The following is a 24,741-nucleotide window of genomic DNA, read 5'->3' as shown; positions in this document are numbered from 1 at the left end:
CTTTCAGAGTAAAAATGAGTGTTACTTTTTTCATGCTGAGACAACTTATTATAGTAATAATAATCTTTATTTGAAATAGGAAAATCCTAATTTATATACATTTCTAATACTTTTTGTTACATATTCGTTACAAATTGGAATGATTTAAAATATATGACAAACATTAAATTAATACATTCTAAAGTTGATCAATGAGATAGGCATGATAATATCTCAATAAAGAAAATTGTAGCTACAGGTAACAAACACATAATATATATCATATTTGTACATTGAAAACAAATTTCTTTAGTTCATTTTTGAACATGTTCAGAAATGGGCTATTTTTAATCACATTTGGTAATTTGTTGAAATGATCAAAACCCTTGAAAAACCAAGAATTCATGGTGTTTTTGGTTCTTGTTCTGTTTATATATAAATTATTATTATTTCGAGTGAAGTGGTGGTGAATATCATGATGAAAGACAATGTACTGTTCGAAATAAGATGGTCCTAAATTGTTCAATATTTTGTATACGAAAATCATTGTGAAATATAATAGTCTTTGGGAAATGGATTGCAAATTTAATTAGTTGCAAAAAATTAGTCAATGTGACTATTTTCAAGCTTGTAGAGTATAGTTCTTGCTTTGTGGTGAACATTCATAACAACATGCTGATGATTGAAAATGTTATTGAGGATTCTCATTGAAAAAAAAAACAATATTAGCAGTAACCTGTGCTTTTATTTAAGAAATAGTATTCTCAATACATAAAAAATAATATGACTACACAGGTACAAAAGTCCCATAACACAACACAAAAAATAAATCAAAATCTACCTCTTAGTATTCTGAAATTGATGTTCAAACAACACTGCTCTATTCTCGAGTATAGTGTATCTCAACTTTTGAGATTTAAGTAATATTGAGTATATACATATTTTTACCAATCATGAAAATATAAATAAAAAATGGTATCTATCAGTAGTTTAAACTAAGTAATGATGAGGAGTAAAAAAGAAGTGTTCAAATATTTCTTGCATTTTAAAAATACTAACACAAAAATATGAATTATTTTTTTAAACATTTTGAAAATATAACAAACGTCTCTCAAACTATTCAACTTTTCAATATTTTCATCAACTTTGAATAGAAAAAAAATATTATCGATGCCCTTTGTAAAAATACTACCAGCCTAATATCAGCAATATTGAAGTTTGAATAAAAGATATTGAATTAAGACAAAAATACGTTTTTTTTAGTAAATTAGAACGTAGCCCGAAAAGTTTCCGACCCAAACATGATGATAGCAACACTTGTAAATAAAAGCTAGTGAATTTCATTGTTCATTTGTTGACAGTTACTCACCAAAGTTTCAGCCATTTTGAACGTGCAGTTGTTAAATAACAATCTTTTGAGTAAATTGATGCGAGTGTTTTTATGAAAATGGATAAAATCAAGTATCAAGCTGTCGTTAAAAATTTGTCTTTGAAAGGGAATACTGCCTACACAAATCAATATGGGAACTCAGCATCACCATTTACCACAGTGAAATTTTAGGCAGCTGAATTTAAACATTGCGGTCGTCTAGCACCATTTGGTGCTAGACGACCGCCGAATTGAAGTGAGAGAGTTAGCAGAGGTTATGAACACATCAAAGAACGTGTTTGCCACATATTGAATCAACATGAGAAAGCTCTCCGTACGTTGGGTGCCGCGTTTACTCATGTTGGGATAGTCATGGAGTTATTTTAATTATCTTCCAAAAGGGAAAAACCGTTACAGGAGCATACTAAGCATCATTACTTGACAAGCCGAAGACAGAATTTGCGGAAAAAGGCCACATTTGCAGAAAAAGAAAATACTGTTTCACCAAGACAAAAGCAGAGTCTAACACTTCAGCGGTTACCATGGCGAAAATCCACAAATTACGGTTTGGACTGCTTGACCATCCGCTTCACTCAAACAGATTTTCATCAAATGAAGATGCAACCGCCTTCATGAACAATTATTTTGCAGAGGAAAAAGCCGAATACTATTTGGACTGGTTACATAGATGGAAGCATCGCTGGGAGGAGTGTATAGAGTTAAAAGGGGACTATGTTGAAGAAAAAAAAAATCTTGGTATCTTTGTTACGCCGGAAACTTTTCAGACCACCCACGTAAGATTATATAATTTATGATTTGTAGGATATGCTAATAATATTAAAGAACACACACATAGAATATCGTATAAAAAGTTTGAATGGTTCAACATGTGAACTTTGAACAGTATTTGAAGCGAATTCCTTCATTTCTCAGTTGACCTCTCTGTCAACTTATGGGAAGAAAATCATAGGAAATATGTAACAAAGACGTTGGAGTCAAGGACAAATTGGATGCCGGGCAACGAAGAAGATTTACTCCCGTGGTATTTTATTGTCAATTTGCATTAGCGACTTAGATGATTTCTGGATTAGTCTTATTTTTGCAATCAAAAATTTTTATAAAGAAATATGTTTGTCCTTCAACATTCCTTCAGAAAAATCGAAATCTTCATCTAAATAATAACATAAAACATAATTGAACTAATGAACATTTCATTCATATTTAAAAAAGTTCTAATTCTCATACAAAAGAATATTATATTGAACTATATTACGCTATACATGAGGTAGACCGCTACTCACTTCCATCATTTCTTCACCAGCAGCAGAGGTATTTGCTCCAAAATTGATTGTAGCGAAGGAATTGTGATGGTTCTGTATTCGATGCATAGCGGCAGTAATATGAACAGGCCTGTGATTAGAAACTTGAGAACCGCCTGCCTGGTTATTCCTGACATTTGAATTTATATTAGGGAATCGGTTATTGTAATTCTGACTGAGTGGTATTGGAATTGTTGGTACTCCATTGTATCTTTGCCTTGCATTCAAACCACTGCTCAATGGCAATGTTCCTAAAGCTGAAAGAAAATAAACATTGGTTATTCTGCTACTTTCTGCTCATAAAGCTTATGTCACTGTCATAACCTAGGTGAGCGTTTTGTTCTCCCAAGTGGACTTGATGGAAATAACCGCAAAATATTATGCATCATTCCTATCCATGGCACCCTTGACAAAAGTAAATGAATTTGTATCGAGTATTTTCCTCAGTAATATTTAATTTATGTTCTTATTTGTAATCCAATCGCAAATAAATTAGTAACGTTAGATTCGTCAAAAAATCCTTTTTTCGGAAATTGCTTGTCAAAAAATGGTCGCCATTTGAAAAATAATAGTTGGACACGAAAATGTTATTTTGTAAACTTGTCTCATTCATATTCAACACACTAGTCACTAAAACTCCGCTATTGCAATTTTCTGATATCACCTGAGGTCCATAGATTAGTTTACGTCCGATCATGGCCACCTAGATGCAATTTTAAAAGTGACTCTGAAAAAATCAAGTAGGCTGAAAAACTTCCGGAAATGTCAGTTTCTGATCCAGAATTGTCTCAGAAATCCAAAAATGTTACAATATACAGGGTGTTCCATTTAAAAATTCAGAACCGGAGCCATTTCCGCTGAAACCAGAAGTGACCGGGAAGTGAAAAATATGTGAAAACATTTCTCTCCACATACCATTCAACTATACCAAATCTCATTTCAATTCTCCTAATAGTCTAGAAATTATGACTTGTCCAATAGATTCGTTGACACCCGGTATATATATATATATATATATATATATATATATATATATATATATATATATATATATATATATATATATATATATATATATATATATATATATATATATATATATATATATATATATATATATTTCAATAATAAAATCTACAAAAAGGATTTGAAGCTTTATATCTTCTATTAATTATCTGCGAGCGCTTTCGGCAGTTGGTAGTACTGTCATCATCTGGCACTCCTCAAACTGGCCAGATGATGACAGTACTACCAACTGCCGAAAGCGCTCGCAGATAATTAATAGAAGATATAAAGCTTCAAATCCTTTTTGTAGAATTTATTATTGAAATACTCACAAAAAAGGAAAATTAGTTGCACCAATCAATATATATATATATATATATATATATATATATATATATATATATATATATATACATACAATGCCATACAATGGCTTCTTCTTTACTTCTTTACTGGAGTAAAGACACGCCCAGTAATTTACAATAGCCTAAAAATTCAATCACCTGCCAAATGACGTTAAATGTATAGAAAGCCCCTCAGAATTCAAAAAAGCAACCAAAGTTTTACTCTCTGATAGACCCTATTAGAGTTTGGACGAATTTTATGATGAAAATTTTCACTAACACTTATTCTGATATACATCTTACCCCAAGTTAATGGTAGTGTCAAACTAAATTGTAAGTTTCATCTAGCATCTGCAATAACTTATACAATTTTTATGTTTTGTGTTATTTTTTCTTTTGATTTTTGTATTCCTATGTCTTATTACCACATTTTATACATGTGGACATTTTCTTTATAGTGGTAAACATTTGTTTTTACCATATTTTCATATGTATATATGTGTGTATATGTACGTATAGATATTTTTGTGATAAGGGACTATAAAAACACATCATAATGGACGAAACTTAACGTTTCAGATAATTTTTTGTCTGATATGGTCAATACAAGATATCTCGTTATTGAAATATTGTGTGATTATTTCATCATCACAAAATTAAAACTATTTGAAAGGTATATGTCAAAATATTTAATAAGGATTTGACATTTTTTTGATGTTCAGAAAATGTGGTATAACCCAGGGTTACCATATAAGGGGAGGGCACGATATTTATATTTGACGGTCATTGCCATATGAACAGTCAATTTAATTGTCCAATCACACTGAATTATTAAACAAAACCCTTTTTTTGTGGAAAAAAATTGGTTTTTTATCGAACTTCTGTGAAAATTATAATGGAGAACTTTATACTCGTGCAGGGCAAACTTTTAAGTTTACCCCGATAAGTTACTGCCTAAGTTTAAAGTATTTTTAACAAAGAAAAATGTTGTATTCATTAGTAACTTGTTATATTTAATATTTTTTTCTGTCAGAAAAAGAGCTTGGAAATTATACAATAATTACTTTGGAAGCTAAAATCTGCCCCATCTTCAGAAATGGAAAAAAATTCAAGTTTATACATAGTTTTTTCTCTGCTGATTCTTTTTTAACACTCTTTTATTAGCTTCACCTGTATGTATGTTTGTTTGTAACTCCAGAAATATTGACATTACTGTTCGATCTATTCGCGGGCAGATGGCGCTGTACGTAACCTCCTTGATATAATTTGAACTCACTTTACATGTATTTCTTCATTTGAAAAAAGCACTTTTTTTATTAACACGCGCGCCTGCTACCTTCCTTGGGCTTGGTAGCTGATTTTCAGGCTCCCTCTCCGCATAGCATACGAAACTAAAAAATGAAAAATAAATATAGTTTAAAAAAACTAAAAACACGCTTTTAAAGAACATCGAACTAAAAAGTTGAAAATATTTTTTTTGAAAATAAGCTTGAAACAATAACGAACAAAAAATACTAGTATTATTGTGAAAAAAGCGTAGACGCTTTGTGCCATATTTTTTCTATATCAAGCGCTCGTCGCTTTTTTCACAATAATATTAGTACTTTTTGTTCGTTAGTGTTTAAAGCTTATTAAAAACAATTTTTTTTACTTTTTTGTTCAATGTTCTTTGAAAGCGTGTTTTGTAGTTTTTTTAAACTGTATTTATTATTCCTCAACTTCTTTGACAGATGTCAAAGGAGTTGTGAAATGAATCGCAACCCTCACATATGTAGCAACCCTGGTGTAACCTACTTTTTACATGTTATATTAACCAGTGTAAATGTGATCTTGAAAAATTGTTATAATTATTGTAACACAACATAATTTCATGCCTTAAAGCCCAAAAATGTTTTCGTTACACGACTATCATTGATAAAAGATATAAAATTTGATGGAATGTATATTCAAGTGGTTCAATAAAGATACTTCTCTCATTCTCTCTCAGTCACTATAGATGAAACTGTCCAATTTAGAATTACGTAAGGAAGCTACAACAGTTGATGTTCATAAGACATGCATAGGAAAACAAAATTAGAATGGGCATCATCAATATGGTCCATTATAAAAATGTTCAATAACAGATGATTACTAACCTATGCAGTTCTGATTCTGACTTATCGAGGGCTGTAAACATGCTTCATCTTTGAAAGCTAGAGTTTGATTGAGGCCAGATGTAATAGAAAAGGTACAAGCTGGTTCATCTTCATCGCTTTCATCGTGGTATTCATCAGGCACAATGAATCCATTTCCCTGATGCACCATTCCATTTGCTCGTGCTCCATTTCCATTTGCCTGTTGGGCCATTTCGCTTGCTTGAGCGACCATTTCATTTTCTTGTTGCTCCATTCCGTTTGGCAGTTGGTCCATTTCATTTTCATGTGCCGTTCCATTTGGCAGCTGCTCCATTTCGTTTGAGAGTACTTCCATTCCGTTTGCCATCCTATTATTGGCACAGTGAGCTCTCATATTTGGCAAATCTTCTAAAAGTGATGGGGCTACATAAGTGAAGCCCTGAAAAAATGAAAGTCTCAAACATCCAATATTTCAAATACACGAGGTCTGTTAAAAAAAATAAGGTGAATGTTCAAATTTCGCAGGCAAGGTACATTCGATTAGCGATTTTTTATTTTCAGCTGCTTATCATGTTTAGTTTGTTAGAGAGAGGCATACAAAAGTTCGAAGTGTTTTGTGTATTTGGCGATTTTCTGCTATCGAAAAAAACGGATCAAAGAATTTGCATAAAATTTTTTGTAAAAAGTAGAATCAAGTGTTCAAAAACCTCCTCTAAACATATACCCATACCGACTCTTTAGCCAGGGAAGCGGCTGGACTAAGAATTTTAGGAACCAGTGGCACCTACGATCTGATGACGTTGATAATTGCGGAGCTAGCCAACCTTCACACCCATGCTCAATCCCTAAAGAGATGGGACGAAATCGAAGGATGAAATCTTGCCAGGATCACCCTGGGCGACCCTGGGAAATCTACGCTTACCAGTAGGATTTCCAACTGGCCACTGTCAACTAAGGAAACACCTCCATAATATGGGGCTAGTGGATACACCTCTATGCAGTATTTCTAATTCAACACAGAGAAATTATTCAAGGCCTTCAAATGATCTGTGAGGTGATTAAATATCTTTGGACCAATATATTCCGGCCACATTATGTTACTTTGAATCTAGCTAAGGGCAAATGAAAATGGTTTTTAGTTCTAGTAAAATGTCGAAGTTTTAGATTTGTTGTGAAAGTTGATATATTCTTGAACACATACATAGGCAGTTCAACAATATAAACTGCAAATGCCTTGCATGATTCTCTGTTTGAACAATTCGCTATGCACCTCAGAATTCCCTTTTGTGCTATAAAAGCATTTCCTAAAAAAAGGTATTTTCAGAAAACAAAGAATATTTTTGAATTCCATTAGTTTGTAGATTCCGATTGTCATTTTCTTTAAATTATGTTGGTATATATGGCCCTGAAGTATGATTTGTAAGAACAACTGGGTCAATGTATTTGTATCAAATTTGACGTAGAAAATTAAAAAAAAAAATATTAAAGTGTCTGAAATGTAAAAAAAATTATAGTTCATAATATTTTCAGTTAACCCTGCGGATGCTCTTATTATTATCACAACAAATTAGCATTAATATCACAACCCATTGGTAATAATACAAATTTCAAAACTTACAAGAAGCCCATTATAAAGTCTGTTGGCTGACAAGTATTGACACTTTTTACTTTGTGAAAAATGACACGATATATTTCATGCTTACCTTAAATATTAAATCGACACTTGCACTGAGAACTGAATCAACAGGAGAATCAATAGGAGGTTGTCTTGTAAATTTGGTATCAAACTGGGACACATCATCATGGCCATTCTGCAAAATATATAAATCAATAATTCACCACAATCTCAGAAAGAGTAATAATGTGAAATAAGACAAATATTATAAGAACATAGGCTATCACGACCAGAATCATAATTAAAGAGTAGAAAATCCGGCTGGTATGCCTTGGTCGAATAAAACTTGTAGTACCAAACGTTTCGTCCACCAGTGTGGCAGACATCTCCCATGATATATGCGTTGACTGCGAGGATGAAGGTAGTATCTTGAAGTCCCGGTGAAATACTACCTTCGTCCCCCCCTTTTTTATTTATTTATTCATCGGTCAAGTACACTACAGAATTATTATAAAATCCAGTCAAGCATTAGAGTTCAGTTCTGAACCCAACAAGTAATATCCTTAATATAACTATTATAATTGCTTAAAAATAAATAAACCTATTTATTTTTTATCAGTCCTATACACCACAAACTAATAATAAAATACCAAATGGGACATAAAAAAAATATTAAAAAGACAAAAATAAGCTTGAAGACATTCAACACTAATGAATAATTAAATTATAAAACTAAAACGTAACTATGTCAAGTACATTACAGAATTGTAACAAAGTCCCAAATGTTACATCAATGTGCAAACAAACCCTAGAGTCAAGTTATTATTTCATATTAAATAAAGGTATGCATTTTCATTTGTCAAATAGTGCATTAAGTTCAAATTAAAAAAAAAAAGACATGTACGAATACTAGAATAAGTTATGATTATTATAAGAAATATTAAACGACTATTCAGAAGTTTAATGAACAATCTCTTGATGAAGTCGTCTAATTGCCATTTTTTTGAATTTTAAATATGACAAATGAAAAAGATCAAGTTCTGAAAAGTATGTATTGAAATTTTTTTGAAGCCTACAACTTATTGCCATCGAGCCATAGTTAGTCTTGTGGAATCGCAACCCAAATGAAAAAATGCGATTGCTTCTTAAGGATCTTGAGTTAACAGAAAGGCAAAGGTCATCTAAAATAGCTGAACAATTGTAGTGGAAGTTTATTATTTTATGAAGGAATAGAACCATTGCAAGTTTACGTCTGTCCTCATGTGATAATAAATCTAATACAGACAGCCTCATTTGCGAGGTAAATCCATAGTAGGGTAGGCCAAGTTTCTAAATTATATATTTAGAAAAGCGATTTTGCACTTTTTCAAGCCTCTCTTTATGACAAGAATAAAGAGGACACCAAATTACACTATTATATTCCAAAATACTCCGAACCAGTGAAAAGTATAATGTCTTTATAGCATCATATTCTGTAATATGCCGGGTATTCCTTTTGATGAATCCGAGCATTCTGAATGCTTTATTACAGATATTATTGATATGATCAATAAAGCTTAGATCTTTATCGAAAGTAATTCCCAAATCGCATAAGCTTTTGACAGTTTGAACAGTTGCATCATTAATGGAGTAGTTTCCAATGACAGGCTGTCTCATTCTATAAAATCTCAACACATTACATTTCTTAATGTTAACTTTTAGACAATTAGTATTACAGTAGGTACAAAAGCTATCTAGGTCATTCTGAATACATTCAATATCATTGGTAGATTGCACTGTTTTGAAAAATTTAAGGTCGTCCGCATACAGAGAGATATTACAGTGTTTAAACACTGATTTAACATCATTAATAAAAAGTAGAAATAATATAGGACCAATGTGCGAACCTTGCGGAACCCCTGAAGTTACATGAATTGTTTCTGACACACTGTCAGCTATCCTCACATTCTGCGATCTACCGGAAAGGTAGGATTCAATAAATTTCAAGTATCTGCCCGTTATTCCAAGATTATTAAGTTTTAAAATTAATAGTTCATGACAAACTGAATCGAAGGCTTTAGCAAGGTCCGTGTAGATAACATCAACTTGGAACCCTTGCTCCCAAAAACTTAATTGAAAGCTACTTATCTGGTTAGACCCTTCCATTCGTCTTAAATGACTTTCAATTCGAACCTGCTCCAAGAGTTTCTGGTGGAAACAACCGTTTTCAACTCCACATCAGCAGTATTTTGAATAATTTGAACTGTTGATAGAAACTTTTACAACTGGAACCGTAGGTTTAGTTTTAGAATGAAGGCAATGCATGTAAGTAAGACTCAATAAATATATGACTGTTTTTTTAATGAATGAATGAATGAATGATTTATTGATAGGAAGATCCTAATACACAAACATAATATACATAATATTTCATGTTATATAGACACACATAATAAGGATATAATACTAATATTATTCTTTTGTGATACCTTTCATATAATCAGTCAAATCTTTTTGAATTGAAACAGGTTTTTATTATTCTTCACATTTTGGGGAAGTTTGTTATATTCAATGAGGCCTTTATATAATAAAATTTTCATGGAGTTTGATAAACGACATCGTGGCAGGTGAAAATTGTCATTTTGTCTAGTAGTGTAATTGTGAGTGGAATTTCTATAAATGATAAATTCTTCGAAATAAGAAGGTAGCATATGATTGGTTATCTTAAAAATAAATATCATTGCTGACCTGTAATATCTTTCACGAATAGACATCCACTGTAATGCACTGAGCATAAAGCATATACTTGCATAACTATTACATCCAAGAACCACCCTCATTCCTCTGTTCTGTAACTTTTGCAGCAACATAATTTTATTTTGGTCAAAACTGTATAACAGCGTACGGTTATTTTCGCATTTGTAGAAAGGTGTTTCGAAATTCTAGTGAAGAAATATAGCTTTTTTGAAATCTTTTTAGTCATATAGTTATAGTGTGCACTAAAAGACATACTGTTGTCCAACATAAAACCTAAATATTTGAATTCTTTCACAAATTCAAGTTTCTGACCATCAGCATACAGGGAAAGAGTATTTATATTTATTTGTTTATATTCGTAAGAGGTTGTTAGAATCATAGCTTGCTTTCGTTTTTGAAGTATTTATATCATTTTATTTGCCGAAAAATAATTCTCAATTTGACTTAGAGATGAGTTCATCTTTTCTATAGCTGCTTTCAGGTCTTTATGTGCTATAGATAGTAATGTGTCGTCAGCAAATAAGTTGATAAATTCACTAGTGTGGTATGTGTTTATGTCGTTTATGTAAATCAAAAACAACAAGGGCCCCAGTACACTTCCCTGGGGCCCTCCGAACTTTGTAGTGACTGGAATGGATAATTCACTTTCAATCTTTGTGACTTGTTGTCGATCATTTAAATAATAATGTTTAATATACAAACCGGGAAAAAAAGAGTTATCTGTGTAATTCTGAATTCTGGCACTATTAAAAACCAGAGGGTGTCCGATTATTGGAATGTTCTGATTATTGGATTATAGAAAAAAAATCATTACAGTACAACCAAGCTGCTGGAAAATAATTCCATGAAAATCAAAAGATAAATAGATAAGTACTATTCTGATCACTCCCATATTGATTCCAATTTAACAGCCACCGGTAGACAGCTGTTTCAGCCTGTTGGGCATCGTCAGTACCGAGCAGGCAGTCCTCGATCGAAGACAAAATGTGAATAACAAAGGAAAATACTTGATAAAAATAACTGCGTAAACGCAAGCGAGACATAAGCTACTGGGAAGCTATCCTGAAATGCCATCATTTCCCAAATTTCTGCTATCGCAGTTGTCGGTTGATTGGTCAAACCACCAATACTGACATAAAAACTTAACGATTTAACTTGGGTGTCACACCAATAGGTGATTCGACATATGTCCCGCTTGCATTTATGCAGTTATTTTTATCAAGTACTTTTCTTGGTTATTCACATTTTGTCTTCAATCGAAGACCGCCTGCCCGGTACTGACGATGCCCAACAGACTGTGCTGTTTAATGAAAAAATGAAACAAAAAGAATATCTGGAGTGGAGCACACTCGGGCACACTTGGTTTACTTCAACAAGAAATGTCTTCAATCCAACGTCAAACCAAACTACACTAAAATACGTATATAATAAATAGAAGTTATAGAGCTTCAAATCCTTTTTGTGACGTATATTAATATCAAAATACTGAAAATAAAGGAAAATTAGTTGCATCATTCAAAATGATATCCACCCCACAAGGTAACGCAACTACTACCAAACTACTGAACTAATTCCAGAAACTTAACAACCAGATCATCAAGACAGACGCCAAAATTTACTTCAACAAGAAATGTCTCGAATCCAACGTCAAACCAAACTAAACCAAAATATGCATTTTAGACAAAGTATCTAAGTAGCCACAAACGTTATGCTGTCAAAAAATTAACATCTTTTGAATCTATCAACAATTCACATTACCACAATACACTCTTAGTTGTGACAAAAAAAAATGAATACATAGCCTGAACAAACAGAAGTAACATTTTTTCATACTTACAACCATAGGTTTATATGGTGGTTCACATCTGCGATTTATAACATCATCCCAGTTGGTACTTCTGAAATATGGATGTCTTATAATCTCGTTTGCATCTTCAGGACCAGAACCCAATCTAGAAGCAACTTGTCTCTTCAATAGTCTCCTCAGAAAGTCTCTAGTATCTCTATTTAAATAAGCAGGATAAATTAGTTTCTTTTTTACGATTGAGTCTATTGTCTCCTTACGATTTGCCCCTCCGAAAGGAGGCTGGAAAGAAAAAAGTAAAATAAAATTTATTAAAAATCAAGAATTCTTCTATAAAAAAACGGTTGACTGTTGATTAACATAAATTTATATTAGATTGTTTCAAAAGTTTCGTCCGTTTTGAAGTCATGTGTTTTTGTAACTCCATATCTCAATGAATATTTATTATTTGTCGTGGTATATACTGATCGATAGAGAATTTTGTTCTCTATATTCATTTATTTATGTTATTGATATGGCAGCTTTTAAAGATCTGATTTTACATACATAAAGAATAACATAGCTCATAATCTTTGTATATAATACTCAATTTTGCAACCGTTTCATTAATATAATAATATAGTTTCTATAATTCCAGTTTATAATATAACTTCTGTGCGGCTAGCAATAGTGTAATATAAAAAAGTGTACTACAAATATAACAGTCTTTCTGAAAATAATACATTGGCAAATGTGCACTGATTCAAATGTCGCTTATTTCAATTGAATTTAGTATGTATTCACTGAGACATCAGAGTTTGAAGTAGACTCAAATTGACAAAACTTTTGAATCAACCTAATAACAGTACAATAACAAAAGAATGAAGATGAGACTTTTGATGCTTGTGCTCCTAAAAATAAATTTAAAAAGCTAGATATTTCAACAGGGAATTCGTTCAATAACATATTTCTACATAAAAATGTAAAAAAAAAGATGATATTGAGATAGAAGATAGTGTAAATGTTAAGAAACTAGTTTGTAGTGAAGTTCAGATTCGTGATAAAATACTGAAAGTATAAAGGTGAGAATAATAATCGCTTATTTGGCACAAGAAGGATATAATGATAATAATAATAATAATATCGTTTTTGTTATTTCATAAACAAAAAAACTCAACACAAGTTACATATTGAAACTAGCAAGTGAAATAAAAGGCGAAGTTCATCGTCCATAATGCAATACATTACGGAAAATGTTCTTGAGAACCCTCGAAGTTAGATCAGTTGAATTACAAAAAAAGTTTATTTTGAAGGTCAATCAAACAACATAAAGAACTTGTATTTTTCTTTTCTTTCTTTGCGGCTTTCATTTTTCGACAAACAAGAAGATGAAAGGGAACTTTTTTGTGTGCCATATACACTTTCATTTGGCTTTAGACCATTTTTGAAAGCGCCTTTGGCTCAATAATGGCCACTTCTTCGCCTTTTTTTTAAATACAGACCTGTGCGTTTCTTTGTGAATTTTGTAGACATTTATTTTATTTCGCATGCATCACATGTATTATGTACACAATATATCTTCAACCGCTTAGGTCTCTGATGACCACAATTACCTTTTACTACCAATGGAACGATTGGAAAATCGTACCATTGGTTACAAGAAATGCAATGTGGTTTACGCACGATGGTGAACCAGCGCATTTTAGCATATTGGCTCGCGAGTTTTTTAACATACAGAGATCGCTGGATTGGACGAGGTGTACCTCACTTGTGGTGTACTCGATCACCGGACTTGAAGCCCTTGGATTATTTCCTTTGGGGCCACCTGAACTCATTAGTTTATACTACTCCAGTGGAAGATTTGAGAAATCGAATAATTGCTGGGTGTAACCCAATCAGAAACAATCCTGGTGTTTTTGAAAGAGTACAGAAGTTCGATGAGGAGAAAATTGGATTCTTGCATCCGAGCGGGGGGTACTCATTTACAACAGTTCTTGTAGAATAAGAAACATTACACGCAATTAATAATAATAATAACAAGGTTTATTTGGATGAAATTCAGCATTATATCTTATAAACTATGTAAAACAAACAAAGGAGAGAAACCGCAAAGCCATTGACTGTCCGCGGTGAGGGTGGTTTATTAATAGCTATTTCTTCCTTAAGTATTCTAAATTTAAATTAAATTATAATTAAATCAATTTAAATTAACAAACCTCTCAGATTTTCATCCAAAGTCCATTAAAAAAAAAGTTTATTCAGTGCACAACGTTATTGAACTCTTTTAGGCTTTCAATGTTCCATCACAGTGACTAGTTGATATTATTACCAACAAAATTTAAAAAAAAATATATCAACATCAACTGCCAAAAAAAACTGAAATACTTGAAATAACCAAAAACAATTCTTGAGCTATCTGCTGCAGAAACTGTTTCATATTCATTAATCATTTGAGAATATAAAATAAAACCAAAGAAAACAACATGTATATGACATACAGTGAAAGATATTTGTCACTTCTAAGCACTGTGTTCAACGAACTCAGATCCATTCAAAAAGTTGTAAACTGATTGAAATCATTTCGAATTGAAAAAAAAAAAAACTATGAAATGAAGTCAGAATAGTAAAAAAAGTGCCATAAGAGTCTGTCTTGGCACCTTACACAAATAATATTTGACAAGAAACTTATATTAAAAAATTTCTAAGATGTTGTTAAAAAAAATTGCTTAACTGCTGCTTATTTTTCAATATAAATAATTATTCATGCTAAAAAATAATTTATAAATACTTGATCTCTATGGACAGTAGACTAGAAAAATTATATGCAACATATCATGATCCTGTTTAATAAATTCGTCGATTCAAATTAAAATAATAATCCACTCACTGCTCCAGTCATCAAATCAAATCCAAGTGCACCAAGGGACCACCAGTCTACTGCCTTGCCATGACCGCGACGAGTTAAAATTTCTGGAGCCCTGTGAAAATTGTATACTGTTATAATCAAATATTTATATTATTGGTTGTTTCAGAACTTTTGTTCTCGGACCGAGATTTTTTGACGGGCCGATATGGGGACTGTACTAATCCAATACAAAATACTTTTAACTTGTCTACCGCCGCCGTCTCGTCATTCGCCCGGCCATGTTTTGTTTTCCATCGCTCTAGTGTTGTTTGTTATTTAATTAAAACATTAGTTCAATTGAAATGACAAAGAAATTTAAATATGACATTTATTCGTTAATTGAAGCGATAGAAACGAAAGAATGTTTGTGAGATGAAACTAAAGAAGTATCTAGGACAAGATCATGAGAAAAAATGCATGGCGCTATGTTTGCGTTTTTTTTTGGAGACAAACTTTGGGGAAATGACAACAAAACAAAAGACGAAATTAGTAAGTACCATGTTCATTTTATTCAGTATTCTTATTATTAATTACAAATTTAGATCTTTGCATCTGCCAAGGTAAAGAGTCTTCTGGGCTAACAAAGTATTCAGCAAATTTATTTCTTATATCATTAGCGGTACTCCCGCCGTGCTGTACATTTCTTGCCCTTGCTAGATTAGTCAACCCATCATGCCCAGTAGACACGAACATATTATCTTCATTTCTGTAGCCATCTTTTTCACGTACAATATTGTGTAAAACGATAAACGCTTCAACTATAGAATTGAACAGTTTGTTTGATACATTTAGAGAACGATGAAATATTCGCCACTTGTTGGCCATAATGCCGAAAGCACATTCAACATACCTTCATGCGCCACACAGTCGATAGTGTAATATACGTTTTGGAACGTCTAAATGATTGCCACCAAAAGGCGTAATAAATTTTGAGTGAGCTGAAAAGCTTCATCACCTATTAAAACGTGTGGCAGTCTGTCGTTTTGTGACGGATGCAATGGAATAGGTGGAGGTATGTTTAATCTACCTTCAGCGAGTTGTTGATAGAAATTTGTACGTTGAAAAATTCCAGTCACAATCTTTGACATATCCACATATATGAATCTGTAATCTGAATCAACTACCGCCAAAAGTACAATGGAGAAATATCCTTTATAATTATAGTTCACTGTGCCAGATTTTGAAAATTTTTCAATTCTTATGTGTTTTCCATCAATGCAACCGATGCAGTTTGGGAAATTCGCTCTTTGTTTAAATCCGTCCGCTATTGATAACCATCGCTCAGTAGTAGGGGCTGCCAAGTATTATTATTATTTCCATAAATTGCGTAAACTACAAATATGAGTACAAAATTCTACAAAGTTCATATTATGGTTAAGGCCTTGAGCTTAAGGAAGCTATGTAGGCCATAAAATAGATACATATATAAATCAATTACAAGAAAATAAATATGAGAATCAATTATTATAAGCTACCCAAATTAAAAAATAAAATATTTTTTCTAGATATATAAAATTTTAAAAGAAGATAAAGAAAACTATTACAGCATCAATCTCACAGTAATGTTAATACTACTGAAGAAGAGAAAACAGAAAAATATATACATTTTTATATAAATCTATATAACAGCATCAATCTCATAGGATCGTTAATACTATTAATACTAATGCTATGTCTGGAAATAACCACTAAATATTAGGTCCTTCAATTTCTTTTTGAAAGAGAACACTTCAAGAGTCTTTAGATTATCGGGAATTGAGTTGTAGAATTTGACGCCTTGATGTGTAATACTCTGTTTATCAGCGGAAGTCTTCACAGCAGTTGTTCGTAATTGTTGCCTATTTCTGGTACTGTAGTTATTGACTTGTAGATTCGATGTGAAGTTAATGTTTGAATGGATACTATGCAGCTGGGTGCTATGTATGTAAGTACAGGTTTGAATTATGTACAGAGAGTGTACGTCCATGATTCTTTTGGTTAGATATAATTGTGCTGTTGGAAATCGGTTCGGAAGATTATATACTCTCTCAACAGCTTTGTTTTGCAATACTTTCAGTTGATCTATTCGATTTTGTGTCGCACAACTCCAGATGAGTGTTAGGTATGTGATATGGCTATGCACAAGGAAGTAATATTTTTTTACAAATTTGCTGTATATGTTTGTCCCACTTCAGCTTGTCATCAATATAAAGGCCAAGATACTTGATACAAGTTGTTCTGATCAGGTGACTTGTTCCAATTTCGATTGTCATATCATCCCATGGATTGCTCCTTGTTATTATCATATAGTTTGACTTGTTGGTATTAAGAGTTAATTTGTGATAAATTAACCTTTTTTCGATATGGGAGAGATCTTCCTCTATTTGATGTTTTATTTGGAGTTTGTTTGTGCCAGAATAAACAATTGCGGTGTCATCTGCATACAGTTGAAGTTGGCCGCTCAAGGCGAGACATGACAGTGAGTTTATGTAAATCAAGAAAAGTGTGCTTAGTCTTGATACCCAATTAGTTGCTGTAGGACATATCAGTGAAAGTATTTCCACTTGCGAGTTATCTGTAATACAAAATAAATTGTTAAATTTTATTGTTTCAGCACATGCTGAAATACACATTTACAAAATCACTTAAAAACTAAGTCTGGACAAGCCACAAAAAAGAAGTACATCTACAGTGATAATATGATGTCTCTCCTTCCAACCTTGAAAAAATTTGACGCCGATGATAAAATTGAATTTAGGATTGAACTCATGCAATTACTTCGTAGATTTGAAAGACGCAGGATTGTGTCGTCATCTAACACTGATTACACAACGTCGCCTAGAGATTATGGTGACGATTTTTCACCACACAGTTTTCATCCCTGCAACAAACCCAAACAGTATTCATTAATGCAACAAACTCCACAGTTTTCACCACAACAAGAAACCCAAGTTACCATTCATTCTATCACTGAAATAATTTCCCAAGATTTTTCTAAAATGTAGGTTCATAATTTTATATGTAATACTGCTTACTTGAAATAAATAGAGTATTTATCTACTACACCACTATAAAGAAAAAACGTACTTACCTCAATGTTACAGCCAACATTTCAGTTGGTGATATGCATGCCCTGTAGTTCGTGTCTTGAAGTGTGATGGCATCTTTTTTGTGACATAGAACAAAGTCGAATGTAGTCCTGGACATTCTATAGTAGTTGAAAAACTTCTTGTCATCCTGTAGCAACTTGTCGTGTAGTACATAAAACGCTCCTGAGATGTATCGTTCGCGTATTAACGGGTGAATCTAAAATATTCTGCATTGCCTACGCCTTCGAACGTACAAAAGCAGAAGAAGTTGTCGCCTGTTCAAGGCGGGCATTCTTCTCACCACAGCGGATCAAACTCAATGAACTGACCGAGGCGGTGAACAAACGATCGCAGTCACCGGCACGAGATTACCGGACCGATTTTTTCTTTTCTCGTTCTCGTGACGGTTGCAGTGAACAAACGCCCTGACCGCGTGGAATGACGGAAGAATCGGGCGTCAGCTCCCATGTGGTGTTTGAAACTTAGTGGAAAGATCAAAAAGCTCGAAACGTGGGTGCCCCATTTCAACAATCAACAGAAATTGTCACGTTTCGAGGTCTGTTCCTCTTTGCTTTTGCGTAATCAAAACGATCCTGTTTTGGATCGGATCGTCACGTGCGATGAAAAGTGGATCCTTTACGACAACAGGAGATGTCCAGGGTAGTGGTTGGACACCGATGGGGAAAACCCACCAGAAAAGACCATGGTGGTCAGCGGCTGATGTGATTCACTATAACTTTCTGCACCTAGGACAAACCATCACAGCAGAGTCCTATTGTGAGGAAATGTACCAGAAATTGCATAAGCAGCAGCCGGCACTGGTCAAAAGAAGAGGTCCAATCCTGCTCCTCGATAACGTCCACAAATCACCGTCTGAAAATTAAACAAATTGAGCGTCGAAGTTCTGCCTCAGCCACCATACTCCCCAGACCTCTCGCCAACCGACTACCATCTTTTTAAGGACTTCAATAACTTTCGGTAGAACCTTAGCCAAAACGGCCTTCGTCGACTCCATCGAATCCCATCGACTTCTGTTACGTTAACAAACGTGCACTGATTCAAATGGCGCTTATTTCGATTAAATCGACTAAGTACTCACTGAGATATTACAGTTCAAAGTACACTCATGAAAACGGACAAAACCTTTGAAACAACATGATAATATCGATTGGGGAAGGGATCTAAATATGAGATAGAATGCATCAAAAACTTTTTGGTTGAATGAGAAATTGAGGATGTGTCATGTGATGTGTTACTCAATAGCTCACAGCTCCAAAACAAACACTTTTCCCAATCAGAAATGCAGTACTCTTCTCGACCAACCAAATTGGCGTCTTCAGGAAATGAATCTTCTTGAATCTTCACCAACCTACCCTTAACATTATCAATTCAGAAGTCCTTGAGGATATAGAGTGTTGACCAGTAAAAATGGCCACACGAGCTCTACTTGTATCGATTATTATATGATAACAAATCATCCCAAATCGATTTATAAATATCATTTGGTTAGCCCATATCTCATACAATGAGATTCCATAACAGACAAAAACTGTTTTAGAACTGAATTTTTCCTTCAACAACAATAACTGAGCTAGCAGCTGATCGGAATAACAGATTGTTTAACACGGGTTACATTTATTATTTTGGGTTTTTTGTATTTTGAGTTATTTGATTGAGAATTTGTGCAATTATTATAGACATGAGAAACTGATGAATAGGTAAAATAAAATACTTTTACTCAATATATGAAAATAGCTGATAGGACTTTGTTTTTGTTTTAGAATCTGGGTTAGTTTCAATATATCCAGTTGTTGTCTTATCTGGACGATGAACTTTCCAATAGAAAAAAACTTTCTTGGATTAATAAATAATTAATGACTGAGCTGGAAAACACACCATAACCATCTAAAATAAAAGTTGAATTCCCTCTGTTACATATTCCGTCATCTGAGACAAATACCTACTAAAGGTCAACTTTTAACATTTCATTACGCTCAAGTGGTCATTTTAATATAATAGAATACAATATTCTTTTATAGGATGGATCCATTTTAACACAGAATATTTATCAGTGTTTTATAATCAATCAATTCATAGTTACTTATTGTGCAGCCACCATGCCTAAGTAAGATTAGAAAATCAGGACCATTAAAAATGAGTTCACTTGCGAGTTGTGAAAGTAAATACACAGTTAAGTTAACTGAGTCATATCAAAACAATAGTAAATTTCAGTTCATGAGTATTTTCGAATACGAAGGATTGTAGAATGTCTAGTTACGAGGGGCACTGTCTCTCTTGATTGTTGTCAGTTTTTTGTTGTACAAAAAAGTTGAACAACGAAAACGAAAGAGTTGCAAGCATTTAAATCAAGTACATTTAAAGATTTGAGATAATTGGGTTCCTTTATGAGTTGCTGTATCTGAGGCCATCACAAATGCCAGCCATTACTGAGTCTAGAAAATTTACTCTCTATGTATTTGAAAAAGGGACCCTTTATATTGTAGAGCCTCAACAAGCTGCTTCATCGAGCCTACTTTTATATGTAATGGGGTCAAAGGTTTTTTATTTGGAAATGAAAAGCATATGAATTATGTTTTTTTGCACACTGACATGTTCTCGTTCACTGGTCAGTCTCTCTTTCCAGTGATTATCTTGTTGGCCAAGTAAAAATGTACCCATTTTGAGGCCAACACAATTTTTTTTATGAAGAGACGCCAATCGCTTGGTGGATACCCATTTTCAACAGTAAACCTCGAACTTCTTGGCAGTATGCAAGGCTGATGTCACGAGAAAAAAATGGTAGTAATTCTTCTTTCCTTTATAGTAAAATGCCCGAGAAGCAAGTAACTCAGAACATTCTTTTGAAAGATTCAGGTCTCTGATAGAGTTATTTTTGCCTCTTCAGTGCCTGTAATATAATTACTGGCAAGTACATCTTCACCTACACAGAGCTGTGGCCGTATTGCAGAAGACAGATGTAGAATTCCACTGGTGGCAATTGTTTTGGTTGATACCAACAATGGAGATAATACATAAATAACAGTCGCTGGTGTGGTTTCTTGCTTCTCTCTGGTACTCCATACTTAATGCATCTTCTCTCATCATCTACTGGCATTAATGTTTGATACAAGATTTATGTGGAAAATTTTAGCCCTCGTTTTGTCTTGTTTTTTGAGTTCAATTCCAAAATAAGCTTGCTTGCAATGTGTATTAGCCACATATAACAGAATAAATTGGTAAGTTACCAAAACATTGAGCAAGCATGAATTTAGTTGAAATAATAACCCTATTACAAAGTTCTATACTAACTTCATGAATTGAAGAAAAACGTTGTTACCAATATGATGTATTCAAGATAAAAGGTAAAACTAAAATACAAGGCAATATTAAGCAATTATTCATATGAAGGAATGAAAGAGGTTATAACCATTTATCAATTGCAAGTGATAAGGACTGATCGACATTGTCTTCTTCAGCTATGGGTGATTTTTACGGGAAATAAACATATAAGTTGGCAATACTATAGCTTGAAAAAGGTAGCTGTTAGAAAGAAACGGTTTGCGAATTTGGAATAGGCACTCCAAAAACTTTTCAAAACGGCTGTTATTTTGTGAAACTTATTATTAATGTTTATTGCCTTTCTATATACTCTTGGATACAAATTTTAAGTTTTATTGCCTTTGATAATTTCTATCGCAGTAGTAGACGAAACGCCATGCACAAAAACCCGCAGACCACGGCCGTGAAAGTATACATTCTTTGATCAGCTGTTACTTTATCCAGAACTGTTAATTTTTTGGTGTTTGATCCCATGTGTAATATAATAATTTATACTTACATATATTCAACCGTTCCACAAAAAGTATGTGTTAGAACACCATCCTTAATATGTTCCTTGCATAGACCAAAGTCCGTTAGTTTGACATGTCCTTCAGCGTCGAGTAGTATATTTTCTGGTTTCAAATCTCTATAAATTATTCCTGCTGCATGTAAATGTTTTAAGGCTAGTACTATTTCGCTTAAATAAAACCTACAAAAAGTCAAGGTAACTATTTGAAACAAAGTACGAAGAGAAACTTACCTTGCTTTATTGTCTGTAAATAATCCCTCTTTTTCTAGATACGCGAAGAGTTCGCCGCCACTCAAGTATTCTAGGATTAAATACAGTTTTCCATTTGTTTGAAAGGCATATTTCAAGTCCACTATAAAAGGATGCTAAAAAACATTTTTTCACACTTTAGTAGCAATATTAACAATGTGAAAATTGAAATGAAATGAGGTAGGAATTTTATGTAAACACCAAAACGGTGGATCTCTAATGATATATTACAGATTACAAAAAGGAAAAATTTGTTTAGTAAACTAGTTATGAACAAATATCAAAATTATTTTCAAAATCTCATAGTGTATGTAAATTATGAATTGATTTGTAGAAAACGAAATCAAAAATATAAAAGCTGTAATTGCCAAACTGCAGCTTTTCATTTAAACTTATCACACCTCCATCTCCACATCTCCATAAAAATATCAGTTATATCAGTAAGTTCTAACTGATTTTTTTGACAATAAGCATCAAGTTATATCCTCTTTGCCGCTGAATAAATAATTCTGTTTGCCAATATGATTTGAGTGCTTGTTTTCTGTTCAAATTAATGTTTATAATCTATCAGATTTCTTTTACACTTATCAGTAAAAATAAATTATTCATAAAACAAAGATATTCATAACCGACAATTTTTTAAAAGATTTGTGGCTTCATTTGGATGGATCATTTAAATTTGTGTCTCAACAGAAATAGAGATTCTTTATTTGTTTTAGTTGAAACGTTTTATACATGTATGTATTGTTATATTATTACACAGTACAATACATGTATATACAAAACAATTGAAATTCAAGTTGTCACTTGCTTGAGGTAACCAACTTACTTATGTATTTGTCAAGAATTAATATGGTAGGTATCGTAATAGCTTTCCAATTATTACATTATACAATGTGCGATTTGAAAACGTACAATGGCTATATCTGAGCAACCAAATGAAATATAAGAATTCGCTGAAAACAACTTCCATAATAGACAATAGCTCGGCATTCTTTGATTATTCTTTCCTTCAGTTGCTCTATCGAGTCAGGTTGCGTCTTAAAAACAACATATTTTAGGTGGTCTAAGAGAAAGAAATCAATAGGAGATACGTTCGGGGATCTAGGCCATTCAATAGGACCTCTTCTTACGATCCATCCATTAGCATACTTATTATCTAACCACTGTCTTACTGGAATTACATGAGGCGGTGCCCCATCCTTTTCTGTAATTCTGTAATTCATGAACTATCCGAGGTTCGATTGATCTTTCTAGCATGTGAGCATACATTTTGCTATATGAATTTCCTTCTATGAATAATGGACCAATAATTGCATCTCCCAGTGTACCAGCCAAAACTTTTTCAGGGTATCGCGTTTTCCCTTCTCTAAATAGTCGTTTTAATAAATTGATAGATGTAGCTGTTACTACGTGAAAGAAGATCATCATAAAAAATGATAAATAAAACTTTCTATGTTTTTTACCACTTTTATTTGTAACTAACATTATACACATAGAATGTCTTATTTATTATTTTTCATAAGAACAGTTTTGTTTATTCGCATGCCCTCGTCACTAAAGCAAATATTTTTGATGAGTCGAGATTCTGCGATAATTCTAGCTGTTATAATTTCACAAAATTCATTTCTTCTGTCGGGGTCATCGTCACCAAGTTCTTGAAAGATTTGCATTTTTATGGATGGAATATATGTAATTTAAGTACTTTCTTTACAGATTCCTGGGATAATCCAGTTGTTGTAGCTGTCTGACAAGTCGATAAAGTATATTCATTGCAAACTGTCCAAGTACTTCAATTTGTGTTGCTTCGTCCAGTAATCTTGGTTGATCCCTTTTTTTTATTTGTGACAGTACCAGTTTCTTGAAATTTTGTTAATAGTTTGCGAATGTACACGTAACTTATATTACTCTCCAGGTGCCTCTGGTTAAATACTTTAGTTGTTCTTAATAAACACTGATCTTCTCTACCATAAATAAAAATCATTTTCACACGTTCAGCTGTGTTGTACACCATTGTTTCAGATTAAAATTCTGTTTCTCGTGTACAATGTATCGAAATAAAAATCAAATGTATTAATAATAAAAATATTGTTTCCAGTCTCAGTCTCTTTTTTGTTACTTTTACTTATCAACAAATCAAACACTTTCAGGTACGAATAAACAAAAATAGTACTGGCGTAAAATGTTTAAGAGCTTTAATATTAATGCCAAGATGGTAATAAGAGAGTTTACAAATATTTCTTAAATTATAATAGAAAATAAAATTAATATAAATAAATTTTATTTAAAAAAATGTTTTTCCGTTAATCAGCTGTCGCCCCCATACGAACGACAACTCTCAGAAGTTGAGAAACTTGTGCGAGCTAAGGACTAACGAGGTCTTACCTTTCAACGTGTGATTCCTA

The 24,741-nt window shown here is 32.9% G+C and overlaps 1 protein-coding gene across 1 annotated transcript in view; it reads right to left on the bottom strand.

Moving 5' to 3' along the window:
* Window positions 1-704: 704 nt before the first annotated feature.
* The window catches only part of LOC111513435 (ribosomal protein S6 kinase beta-2), a 40,127-nt gene continuing 16,090 nt past the window's right edge, over window positions 705-24,741 (bottom strand). Inside the window, exons 4-10 of the mRNA XM_074175159.1 lie at window positions 22,319-22,452; window positions 22,076-22,267; window positions 15,152-15,242; window positions 12,319-12,567; window positions 7,834-7,941; window positions 6,152-6,569; window positions 705-2,924 (exon numbers count right to left, since the gene is read on the bottom strand). Coding sequence (XP_074031260.1) covers window positions 2,623-2,924; window positions 6,152-6,569; window positions 7,834-7,941; window positions 12,319-12,567; window positions 15,152-15,242; window positions 22,076-22,267; window positions 22,319-22,452 — 1,494 coding nt within the window. The 3' untranslated portion in view covers window positions 705-2,622. The remainder of the gene's footprint in view (window positions 2,925-6,151; window positions 6,570-7,833; window positions 7,942-12,318; window positions 12,568-15,151; window positions 15,243-22,075; window positions 22,268-22,318; window positions 22,453-24,741) is intronic.

This window comes from Leptinotarsa decemlineata, unplaced genomic scaffold (assembly GCF_025532065.1).
Source record: "Leptinotarsa decemlineata unplaced genomic scaffold, Ldec_3_MD MMD2_tig00000882_RagTag_RagTag, whole genome shotgun sequence".
NCBI classification, from domain to species: domain Eukaryota; kingdom Metazoa; phylum Arthropoda; class Insecta; order Coleoptera; family Chrysomelidae; genus Leptinotarsa; species Leptinotarsa decemlineata.
Note: the sequence above shows the minus strand (reverse complement) of the source record. Positions and strands in the feature narration are given on the sequence as shown.